The sequence below is a fragment of the Ambystoma mexicanum genome, chromosome 5p (assembly GCF_040938575.1).
Source record: "Ambystoma mexicanum isolate Mex_15411 chromosome 5p, UKY_AmexF1_1, whole genome shotgun sequence".
In the NCBI taxonomy this organism is placed as follows: Eukaryota; Metazoa; Chordata; class Amphibia; order Caudata; family Ambystomatidae; genus Ambystoma; species Ambystoma mexicanum.
Genome location: NC_090930.1, coordinates 726,740,447 through 726,753,244, shown reverse-complemented (window position 1 = coordinate 726,753,244; position 12,798 = coordinate 726,740,447). Strand labels below are relative to the sequence as shown.

Here is a 12,798-nt window from a genome sequence, read left to right as displayed (position 1 = left end):
CGGTGGACGAGTGCCTACTAGCTTATGACGACCCGGAAATCATAATATGTGGTGACTTTAATTATGCCTGGCTAAATAATCCAATAGCAAAACGAGCTGCAGCAGGCTCACTGATCAATGGTAGATTGAATGATCGTGGAGATCGATGGCTAAAGGAGATGGCACTAAGAGAGTGTTCAATGCTAAACGGATTCACCCGGGGTGATATTCCCCCAGGTTTTACATGGAAGCGAGGCCTGAGTAAAAAGACTCTCGATTATATCTGGGTGTCCAGAAATTTCTTATCAAAAGTCACTTCACTCGAAATAAAAAAGACAAAAAAGAGTGATCACGATGCAATGCTGCTAAATTGGGAAAAAGCAACAAAACCTGCTTCAATCAAGTATTACGAGAGTGTAACAATAAATAATAGAGCAAATAGGCTGCGCCGGAGTGCACCTCAGCTGTTAACATTGACTAGCAATCTCGAGAAAGCAACCACAATAACGTCAAGGATAAACTACCCTTTGCTACTTCACCATTTCAAAGCGAGGAACATCAATCACAAGGGGGCTGCGATTGAAGAAAAACATCCTTTCAATGCAACAATAAGTAATGAAAAGAAAAAACTTTGTGATGATATAAAGCTCCTGAAAAAAGTATATCCAGGAAGTGCAACCACGAAAATAAAATCCAGACGCCAGCAATATCGAAACTGGATCAAATCTTTCAACTTGTTGCGTGTGCAGAATCAAGCTGAACAGATGTTAAAACTGATCATATTAAAGGACAGCAGACACATTTGGGAGATCATTAATACTGGCAGCTTAAATCATACTTACTCAATGTCGAATGGTGTGAATAGGGCCAGTTGGGTCGCTCACTTTTCAGATGTTTTTGATGACCACAATTGTATCATGGTCCCACCATTATCTATAACTACTGCAAAATGGAACGTTGCAGATTCTTCTGAAGACATCGAATGGGCAATTACGAAGCTAAAGTCTTCCAGGGCTGCAGGCCCTGATGGAATCTCCAACGTGATGCTGAAAACCCATAAAATGTTATGGGCAAATATGATGTGTTCTCTGTTTGAAAGAATTTTGTATGAAAAAACCCTGCCGGAGTCATGGTTAAGGGCAGTGGTGGTGCCAATATTCAAAAAGGGCAATCGGGATGATCCCAACAACTATCGCCCGATTGCCCTGTTGGACACAATTGGTAAGGTTTTCGGTTCCTTCCTCCAAAAGCGTTTGGCAAATTGGGCGGAAGAGGCTACAGTGAGTGATCCTCGGCAAACAGGTTTTACCAAAGGAGTAGGAGTTGAGTTAAATCTGGTCCTCCTAAATTGTTTAAAACTCGAGGCCCTAATGAGGAAGAAAATGTTGTACTTTGCCTTTATAGATCTGAGTCAGACATTTGACAGCATTAACCGTAACCTCTTATGGAAAAAACTAAATGATTGGAATTGCCCAAGTGATTTGTTGGCGCCCCTGATTGCACTACACTCTAACACGTCCTTTAGAGTAAGGCTAAATCTGCAGGGTGATCTGTCAGATGAAATTCATACAAAAAGGGGCGTGAAGCAAGGCGGCCCGCTTGCAGCGCAACTATTTAAACTCTTCATTTCAGACTTATCACTGGCCTTAAAAGACCTAAGGATCTTTCCGCCGACTGTAAACGGGCAAAAAATAAGCTGGGTCATCTATGCAGACGACATCGTTCTCATGGATTCCACTCCAATTGGGCTACAGAGATTGTTAAATGCGCTTCAAAACTACTGCCTGCAAAATGACTTACGAATAAATTCTAAAAAGTCGAAGATAATAGTGGTCGGTCAAGGAATGCAAGTACGATCTCGAAAATTTCACTGGCAAATCATGAAAGAACTAGAGTCATCGAATAGTATCAGATACTTAGGAGTTCAATTTAACAATTCCATTTGTGAATGGGATTGGTCACAAGATCTGTTGGCCCGGATGCAAATGTTTGCACTTCAAGGTGCAAAATTGCACGCAGCACATGGTAAATTTTCCTTTAAGCCAATATTAACATTCTACCTTCAAAAGGTGACGCCTTCTATAACCTTTGGGAGTGAATCTGGCTGGAATATCCCCCAGGATCTGTGGGACAAGCTTGAGGGTAAATTCTGGCGAAAAGTCCTAAGCCTGCCAAAAAATTCCTCAGTGGCTGCGATACGATACGAGTTATGTATCGAATCACTCTACGGTACAGTCTTGTGGAAATCAATCTCCGCCCTGAGGAAAATGATGCTGGAGCCCCCGGCGAAACCATATGAAATTATGCACACAGTCTCAGAGCACCCTTCTGCCGGCCTAGTAAAAAAGTGTAAGGATAAGCTGGTTTGTATACTACACAATGCTGATGTGTCTCTTGAGACTGTAATCTTGCGACCACAAGTGGCAAAAAAGAAAATTTGCCAACAAAACTGGATAACTAATGAAGAGAGTAGAAACAAATTGGCTTTTCTTTAGACCTTGGTTGCGCCCTAAACAAACTGGACGCTCTCCCAAGATAGCTGGACAGATTCCCTTCTAGTTACCATAGGAACATGTGCCTACGATTACGTCTCAATCTCTATAAAACCAAAGAAACACTTGTAAGGAGGCGCGAGATATCTGAACAGGACGCTCAATGTCGTTTTTGTAGTCAAGCGACAGAATCATTACGGCATCTAATCATTGACTGTGAGGTGATTGGCGCTCAGCGCTCCCTACACTTAGCTCAGTTTGCTCCTTTATCTGGAAACATGGATGCCTGGTGGTGCTATTTGATTGGAGGTTTCAACACTCAATTAACCTGTGCGATTATTAATTTCATGGACGATTTGGGGTTATCGAATCTTGAGGGCTTGGCCTGAGATGTGTGGATCCTTGGGATTACTTGTTTTTAGATTCTGTGATTAACTGTAACTTAAAGTTTGTCTTTCCTTTTGTATAAACTGATGTTACATAAAAAAAAATATACACATATTTCTTGGATCGCATACAGCTCATTGGTAATACTGAATTCTAAGGTTACTGGACAAGTGGTCCTACAATCTAATATTATTGGTGACCAAGGACCTCCTGAACCCAAAGGAGGTACCAATAATCAACAAGCACTGGTAGCTCAATCCGTGGTTTAATGTGTTGCTTTATTCCCTTGCAGGCCTGTGATGGTAACTAAGAAGGCTGAAGTTCCAGGGCCTCCTGCGGTTGCGGGAAGCAAGGTAACTAGCGCAGAAAAAGAGTTCAAAGGCAGATTACCCATGGTCTGCAGGGATTTTCTGTAGAGTAACTTGTGCTTTCTTCTTCTTCCTAGGCTGCCGTTAGAAGTTTGGAGCCACAGGAGTTGCCGTAAGCACATTTGTCCAGGTATTTCTAGTCAAATGCAAGGCTCGCGGGTGTTGTTGCAGCGTTTGTGGCTGGAACGCTGAGCATGTGTGCATGGATGGGCGGGGCTTAAATACCTCTGACATCCAACATGGAGCCTGTGAGTTCAGCACCTCTCACAAGATTTGGGCTCTGCTGAATCCTGCTGTCTTTAGCAGCAGCCATCTTTGAATGGAGCATCCATCGCCATCCACACGCTAGGATGGTCCATCTGTTAGTGTGCTGCCAATGTGTGGTTCTCTTGTGCAATCTGGTTCCTATGTGTGGGATATGACTGCACTTAGGTTGTAACTGGGAGGATCCAGGGGTCTCAATCATGACAGCACCCCACCCTAAAGCCAGTGGGTGGTCTTCATGGAAGCGAGCCACAAGACAGAGGGTGTGGACGTTGGATGCGGGTTCCCAAGTTCCAACGGTCACTGCATAACCCTTCCAGTCTATTAGGTAGTATAAACCCACACACCCTTGTTCTTTTGGAGTCAAGTATTTTGCGCACTTCTTATTCAGGGTTACCGTCAATGAGAACTGGTGGTGGCTTGCGCATTGTGTGGTGTGTCTCTGAATGTGCAGGTTTCAGTATGGAGACATGAAGGACTAGGGGAATGCAAAGAGAGGACGAAAGGGTAAGCCTGACTGCCACAGGACCCACCAGTGCAGTGATAGGATACCAGCTAATGTATCATGTTTGAAACTTCCGAGAAGCTGGTGGGTTTGGTTGCTAAACAGACCCAGTCCCCTAGCTGGTATGCTGGAGCAGGCCGCCTCTTTTGATCGGCAAACCGCTTTTATGTTCTTTTGTGTGTTGTAGGTTTTGCTTTGCCTGGTCTAGGGTGTGATGAATGGACTCATGTATCGATTGATCAGCAGGCATTTCTAGGGTCTCAGTAGAGTGGTATGCGAGTTGTCCATGCAACCAAAATAAAGGGGTGTATTCTGTGGAGTTATGCACAGTGTTGTTATAGGCATATTCTGCCACCCAGAAAAGGTCCACCCAATCATAGTCTGTTTGCGCAAGCATGCACAGAGGTATTGTTCTAGGCTCTGGATGGTTCTGTCTGCCCGTCTGTCTGTAGGTGATGGCTAGTAGACAGTCATATGTCAATCTGGGCAAATATACAACATCGGGACCAGAAGAGGGACAGGAACTGGCTACCCCAATCCGAGATAAGTACCGAAGGGAACCCATGGGGCCGGATGAAATGTAGAAAACTGTGGGCCGATGTGGTAGAATTTGGTAGGCCTTTCAAGGAAAACAAATGTCATCTGTGACAATAAATCCACTACTACAAGGATTCCGTTATACCCACGACTATTGGGTAGTTCAGTAATGAAATCTATTGACACAGTGTGCCATGGTGACCGAAGCACTGGTATGGGCTGGAGGAGGCCTATGGGTTTTTGGGACTTGGGTTGTGCGCAGATGTCGCATGCTTGGGCATAATGTGTCACGTATTTCCATAATGTGGGCCACCAGTAGTGTTGCTGTACTTTTCCAATGGGCTTGTAGTTCATCATGTGTAAAGGTATCCCGGATGCCATCTCTCAACCACATAAAGACAGTCTTGTCTCAGTGGCTCCAATGATTTTTTCTGTGGGAATGATTGGTAGAGGTTCTGGTGGAATGTGAGATTTTTCTTCCTCCTCTTTACTACAACCCAGTCGTGATTGTGTGTTGGCGTTCCCATTCCGTACTCCAGGACATACGGTTAGAATGAAACTCTGCAAAGAATAGGGCTCAACGTCATTGGCTGGTAGACTGGGCCCGTGCCGACTTCAGGTACTGTTCATTGCGGTGGTGTGTAAAGAACATGGCGCCTAACAGATTATACCATGCTTTAAAGGCTGCTTTTATAGCTCAGAGTTCTTGGTCTGTGATTGCGTTGTTCATTACAGAAGGCGTACATTTCTTCGACCACAAGGCAATGTGGTGCAGGTGACCTGTTACCAGGTCCCGCTGGAAGAGGACCGCACCCATAGCGATGTTCAAAGTGTTGGTCTCCACCATGTAAGGCTGTACCGGATTGGGGTGTAGCAAAATTGCCACCGTAGTAAATTGATCCTTCAATATATGAAAGGTGTTTCCGCCTCCAGTGAAATATCTTATGTTTTGCAGGGCAGGGAGGTTATCGGGTGCACCACATCGGAGAAGTCTGGAATGACGTGCTGGTAAAACTTGGCAGACCCAAGAAGCTCTGAGTTGTCTTGACTGACGTCGGAGAGGGCCATTGGAGAATGGCTTCTACTTTTCAGTTATCCATCTAAATCCCTTGTGGTGTTAAGATAAAGCCAAGGAATTCTACCTTGGTTACGTGAAAGGAACACTTCTCCAATTTTGCAAAGATGTGGCGTTTTCTCAGGCGACCCAGAACCGCTTGTTCGTGTCCGACGTGCTCCGAAAGGGGTGAATAAATAAGGAAGTTACCGATGTAGACGATAGCACAGCATCGACTAACTCTGGTAATACATCATTCATAAAATATTGAAAAGCCGCCAGGGCACTGCATAGCCCGAAGGGCATTACCTTGTACCTGTATAGGCTGTATTTCGAACAGAAAGGCATCCTCCACTCGTCACCATCTTTCACCCATACCAGGCGAGAGGCTCCTCTGAGGTCCAGTTTATTATAGATGGTAGCGTCATTCACCTGGTCTAGGAAAATTTTGGATCGGGGCAGTGGGTAGCAATTCTTGGTGGTGATGCGTCTTAAAGCCTGATCATTGCAAGCTCTCAAGTCCCCCTTTTTGGGAACAAAAAAAGGAGGGGCGAGGCCACTGGGGACTGCGACAGTCAGATGAATCCATTAGCCAGGCAGGTACGTAGATGTTCATTCTCTTTTGCCTTCAAGGCACAAATAGGACTACACAATACTTAGACCTCATCCTCTGAGTATATATGGCAGTCTTAGGGTAGATGTGGGCGCAAAATATTGGCCTGCTTTCTGAAACACGTCTCCATAATCCCGATATTCCTTGGGTAGTTCCTCTATCATGCCCAATATGCCTTCACCACCGTGGGCTGGTGCAGACGACAGTATCCGTACCGAGCCTGCAGGTGGACTGACAGGTAGGTGGGAAGACCAGGGTACTCTTGCTCAGGTCAATGCTAGGATTGTGTGCCTCTAGCCATGGCATACCCTGGATGATTTTGATTTGAGAGGCACTGATTAACAGGACTTGAAAGTGAGTGGTCTGACACTAAAGACCACGTATCCAGCGATGACGCAAATGGTCCGGCAGATCAAGGACGCAGCATGTCTTCGGAAGACGACGACGCAGAGAGTGGAAGGCGCTACCCCGCGAGAGATCGCGGCAGGCCATGAGAGTATCTGAAGGATTTTGTGGTTGATGCCCCTTGATAAGCATGTTAAGAAGGTATGACAGTTTCTTATAACTCTGCTGTGCTTGTTGTTTGTTTCCACCTGTTGTGGCCCTGTGTGAAATGGCTGTAAGCATTGTCTATGAAAAAGGGGAATTTAGTGTGTGCGCCCCTTTAATTGAACACAGGACTAGGGAAATAACGTTGTTTCCCGTACAGGGAGACCATGAAGTCGGAGAGCATCAGCCGCTACCTTGGCGTGACCCTGGAGAGCAAACTCAACTGGAGAAGCCACATTGAGAATACTCAGCAGAAGGCAACAGGAAAGATGGCAGCACTGTACCCACTCCTGAGTACCAAGTCCATTCTCCTCCGGACAAAGATCAACGTCTATAAGGCGATCATCAGACCTACCCTGACTTATGCCTCCCAGCATGGATGACCTGCCATGAGCGACACCAGAAGAGTCTTCAGATACTCCAAAACAAGGAAGGCGCTGCTGATATCGTCTGGAGCTCCACTCTTCACAAGGATAGCTGACCTTCACAGAGAACTGGGACATGAGATGGTGGACGAACATCCAGCGAAGCTGAGTAAGAACTTCTGCCAGGGTCTAGATCAGAGCCTGAACCCTCTGATCAGAAGACTCACTGCCACCATTGCAAACCCTTTCGGCCTCTACCCGTGGCCCATCGCGGTGAAGACCCTGTGAAACCAGCCCTACTGTGACAAGTTCACACAGACCACGAAGCATCCTAACCCACGACTACATACATAATCCTAGAAGATAGCGTAATGAAGCTCAAACTTCAGTATCCAATACTCACTGCTGATGGATACGATCTATCAGCAAGAAGACAGACACAGCTTGGGTATGCAGGCAGTAAGCACGGGTACCTTGTTAAATAGAGAGCAGCACGGTCTCTGTTATTTCAATTGGTGGGGAGGCCCCAATATGGACGGGGCCCTTACTCCACCACACAGATTGAGCGGGCGACAACAACCTCGGTTAATGGCTGAGGTTCGTTTACATAGAAATACATCATTTAGCTCTAAAATTAGCAGCTGGAGGATCGATCCTCTACTTTCACTTAAGGCTTGTTAGTTTCCACCGCACGCCAACTTATGATATTTCAACCTAACCAGTCTAAACCATTTGCTCATATTTCGGAACGTGCACACTTTAATGCTTGTATTAATCGCTAAACACCACCACGGTGGTCTCGAGACGCACACAAAATGAGACGATAAAATATAGAACGCAATCAGTTGAAACAGGCATATTCAAGACTTAAAGGGGCATTTAACAAAATGTGTTGTTTTAAAGACCGGGGAGTAGCCCGGGCTAATAAGTGCAATATTACCACCAAACATTGGTAGCATGTACCACAAAACACACCGTGCGAACGATAACAGTAATAAAGTTTCCAATTAAATACTCAGACAAGAGGATGAAAAGAAGACACACATGGGATCATTTTTTGGCATCAGATGACCATAAAAATGCTAGACTGGAGCAAAACTGTCAAGAAACTCGACATAGACATGGCGACCCTACACATCTTTACGCTGCTAAAGCACACTTACTTCATTTTGGCGAACAAGCAGTCGGTGCTAACAATTTGGTAGTGACTGACTAATTAGAGAAGTGGACCTAACAACGCGTACTGCTCACGTGCCTTATAATGTACGTTCAATGCAACGTGAATCCCACAGCAGATTCGGGGTGTATTTACGGCACGGTGTTCTAATTTGAATCATATTATAACTCCGTTACGTAAATATCCTATATTGCGCTCGGTAGATGGCCATAAACGCATGCGTCACTTGAGGCGTGGGCTTGCCTGTGATGTTTTAAAAGTTTAGATGGTGTAAAGTGTAGCCTACCGGGGGCATGCATTTCGATTACGTCTGCACTTTACATATATCTGAGCGTTATAGGACCACGGGGCAGGTGGAATCAGACGATTTCGTTTTCAGCGGGTGAGAGTCAATTGAATTATATTGGCGGGTGATTAAACTATCTCCAAAGTGAGTGCGTAAACAGCTATGACTATACATCATCTGAACTTTTTAAGATACTAAAGGCAGGTAGTGTCTACTTCCCATCCGAGAAACGGACCATGCACACGCCCCGCCTACTATTCTTCACGTGACTGTGGGCACGTTTCGTTCCCTACCATGTGCGTAGCGTCTGACGTCAGCTTGACCCCTATTGTGTGATTTTCTTGAGCTCGAGCTTTGAAAGCTTTGGCTTGACTGTTGGCTTAGGCTGCCAGAGCAAACCGAAAATACTTGGTTTTGGAGTGGTTTAGATTAAAATGGGCATACCGGGAACGTACTTCATCCTGTCCCTCATCGTGATTTTGTGAGCGGAACCGGGAAAGATCTGGGCTGGCTGCAAGCGCAGCAGGAATCTGCCTGCTCTTCGGTGGCTGAGATGAAACATTTTCATTTTCTTCGAGATACCGTGGAAGTTCCCGCAAGAAACCAGATGGGGACAGGGTGGGGGAGCGTGGAGGGCTAAGAAAAGGAATCGTGCAGTGACAGTAGATGGTGATATGAAGGGGAATTTCATGTTGATTGATATTTGTTTGTGATGGGTGTTTTTAGAGGCGTCGTTAGGGGCTATTTGCGTGTGGTTCGGGAGAGGCACACATGGGCAACTTGCTATGTAGAAGGAGGGTGGGGAATCATGATATGGGTCTAGAGGAGAGGTCTTCAAACTACGGGGGGTGGGGCGCGCGAAAGCCCAGAACTTTTTTTTTTTTTAAGCTTGAAGGAAATGGGTAGGGGTCGGCTCACGTGGTCTGACTGGACCATAGAACTGGCTCAGGTACCAATGAAAGTGCCCCGCAGTTGCAAATGGATATTCATTCCTTTAGTCACAGACTGTTTGAATAGTACCCATGGGGGTGATTTTTGTTAAAATGTAAGGAAATTGTGATTTAAAGAATATTCAGCAACAATGGTCAAAACTAATAGCTGCATAGTGAAGTAACTCGTCATACTGGCCCACATCAGCCTAAAAAGTGGCCCATGTTGACTGGCCTACGCCAATTTGCGTTTTTGGCACGGGCATCGCCCTATTGTCCTATAGGCCAGTACGAGCCTGGCGGCACATCCCTAAAGGGCAAGGGGGCATCTGCCCAGTGGCCCCCTCCCCCATTATGTTGGAGGCAGCCCAGTGAAGCACTGAGCACTCCCTCAGCTACTTTTTCCAGCTGAGGGAGTGCTTCTGGGCTGGCTGAACTGTCAAAGGGGAAACTCTGTTTCCCCTTTGACAGTCAGTTCCCCAGCCTCACATGCGCACAGAGCCCTGCAACGCTGGGGGTGTTTTGCCTCTGCATGTCTGTATGTGCGAGGGGGCGCTCCTGCGCCTCCTTGCACATATGGACATAGCCACCTGGAGCTGGGCATTTCAGCACCCATTTGCAGCCTCCTGCAGAGGGTACGTTTGTTATTTATTTTATATTTAAATATGTGTATGGATGCGTGTCTGCTTGTTATGAGTGAGTGTATGGTGATGGGTGCTCGTATGAATGATATGATTGCTGTGTGAATGTGTGTGTGTTTATATAGTGGGGGTAGGGGAGGGAAGGAGAGTTGTACAACAAAGGCATTTAAAAAATGCCTTTGTTGCACAATCGCCCTACCCACCTGCCAAAATCGGCTCTCCTTCTGAGGCCCGGTGAAACCCAGGGGACAGGGATGATATTTTTTTTGCTGGATATCTATCATAGATGTCCAGTCAAAAATACCATGCTTTCCCCCTTAGTGTCAATTGCAAACTGTTTTTGCTTTTTATCCATTTTATTTTTTTTTAAGTATGCTCTAAAATGCAACATTTTAACCCATTATTTAACAAATATTCACGGGCGCAAAACCCATTGATTGGTTCGGCTCCCTCGCTCCGCTGGGTCGCTATGGCATTTTTGTGGGAAATATTTATGCCCCTCCACTTCACCAGCTCCTACTGGCCCTTGGACTGTGTTGGGAACGGGGTGGGGGTAGCCCAGGGAATGTGGTGGGGTGGGGAGAGCACCCGGACTAGGTAGTAGGGGGATGAGGGAGCCCAGCGACTGTGATGGGAGCAGGTGGGGGAGCCCAGGGACTATACTGGGAGTAGGGTGCAGTGACAGCGCACAATAGTCCATAGCCATTTGTACATACTGTCCATTTGGCATTTTTGGGGGGCCCGGCCTGCCCAAATTTTGCTCAGGGGGGCCCCAAGTCAAAAAAGTTTGAAGACCACTTGTCTAGAGGGAGGGATCTGCAGGCATAGGGGGCATGATGCGTGTCTGGAGGGATGGGGCATATTGGTCTGGTTATGGGCCATACCTGCCTAACCTCCGCGTTTTTACGCTTTTCTCTAGGTATCCGGGGAAGAGCTTGGAGTCTGGGTTTTTGCAGCAGGCCCAGAGTTGCTACTGCTCTGAGGCTCGGAAGGGCTGGAGCAGTCAACATTGAAGCGGCACTTGCCGCACCTGCAACCCTGAAAAGGGTGTTCTTTAAATGGTCTATGATATTCTAATTAAGGGTTACTTTTATTTGTTCTTGACAGGGAAGCACTGATCAGAGATCAAGAGATGTCTCAGCAGGATTATACAGGCTGCAGGCATTTTCCCCTCATTCTCTTTGTTTCTTTTATGTAACCCACTTGGCACATCTTATTGCAGGTATTAGCAAACAAGTGTGTGGGAATGGTCCATTTCTCTATCAAACCACAGCTCATTGGGACAAGGCATAAAATAAGCGGTGTTGCATAGCAATTTGCTATGCAATTCTGTAGGTTTGCTAATCAAATGGACGCTTGTGTAGCAAAGTTAGCTATTTAAGTTTCCCTCTTCAATGAATGCACAGCTCGCCCTGCATTCCTCTCTTAACCTCGGTGCTCTCTTCACCCTCATCTCTGTTCACTTCAATTGCTAATGGAGAGAAAATGCAGCAGTAAACTTCTCCTCCACTCTTCAGTGTCAAAGGCATGTCTGGGAGTGCTAGGCAGGAATTTATTTTTCAAATAATTGCAATCCACAGATTGATACTTCTATATCCTGTCTGGCAAAAAGATATATGTGGCAACTTTATATATTTTTTTAAAGATAGTCATGCAATGCCATTCCTAAAATGTAATGCATAATTACAGTATTGATACTGTAAAACACTGCATCATATCCATGCTTTACAGTAATGTTTAGGTTAGTGTATCTAAATGTCAGTGTCAACTATATTTCATTTTGTTGGGACAGATGCATCATATTGACGAGTGAACACATTTGAAAATGCACATGATCACATGCTCAAATGCTTTTGATGACAAACCTTGCTCTGTAACCTGCAGGTTGCATACATCTTGCAACTGATGCTCATCCCATGAGCAAATCCATACTACTTGACATTCTATATTATCGCCCTGTTGCTTTATGCCAGATACCCTGAAAGTGAGATGACCACAAACTACAATATTACACCTAGTTTGTACAGTTCTCTGCCTGCTACGCAATCCACTCTGCTTAGCATCTCTTGCCTCATACATAATGAATACACAAAGCAACCTAGATGCTTATGCAAAGTAGAGATCAGTAGTTCCATCCAGTGTGTACATCTACAGATCTACTGCAATACCAAACACTGTAGTTAGCCTCCAGAGCTTGATTTGCTTTATACTTATGATTGTGTTATATATTACCACCTGTGGGAGATAACTTGCCAAACTGTTTTCAGAGCCTTTTTATTGTATCTATTTATTTGTGTCCATTCATGCAGCTAACCTTTTACATTTTACAGACTCGTCTATACAGACTCGCAAAGTATTTTCGTCCACTCACATAGTCAAGTAGATTTTATAAAGGGCGAGTAGTATTTACAGGAGAAGTTGGAAACTTATAGTTAACATTTACTTTGTTTGCATTTAATATCAAAGTTTTACTGTGCATGGCTCACCTCTGGGTGGGCAACAGTGTGCCAAACATAGTGGGTTTGTAGTACATGCACCATTTGACAGAAATCGCATTTTAAATATGTTGTCCTCCGTTCCTATGAGTCGAGTGCATTTCTCTTAGGCTGAATAGGTAAACTAAGTTACACGACCTGCAGGTCTAGCTGAAAT

The 12,798-nt window shown here is 45.4% G+C and overlaps 1 protein-coding gene across 2 annotated transcripts in view; it reads right to left on the bottom strand.

The window, feature by feature from the left end:
• RBMX2 (RNA binding motif protein X-linked 2) overlaps positions 1–8,391 on the bottom strand; it is a 292,888-nt gene extending 284,497 nt beyond the window's left edge. For both annotated transcript variants that reach the window (XM_069613106.1, XM_069613107.1), the window contains exon 1: positions 8,277–8,391. In XM_069613106.1, coding sequence (XP_069469207.1) covers positions 8,277–8,281 — 5 coding nt within the window. In that variant the 5' untranslated portion in view covers positions 8,282–8,391. The remainder of the gene's footprint in view (positions 1–8,276) is intronic.
• Between the last annotated feature and the right edge of the window lie 4,407 nt (positions 8,392–12,798).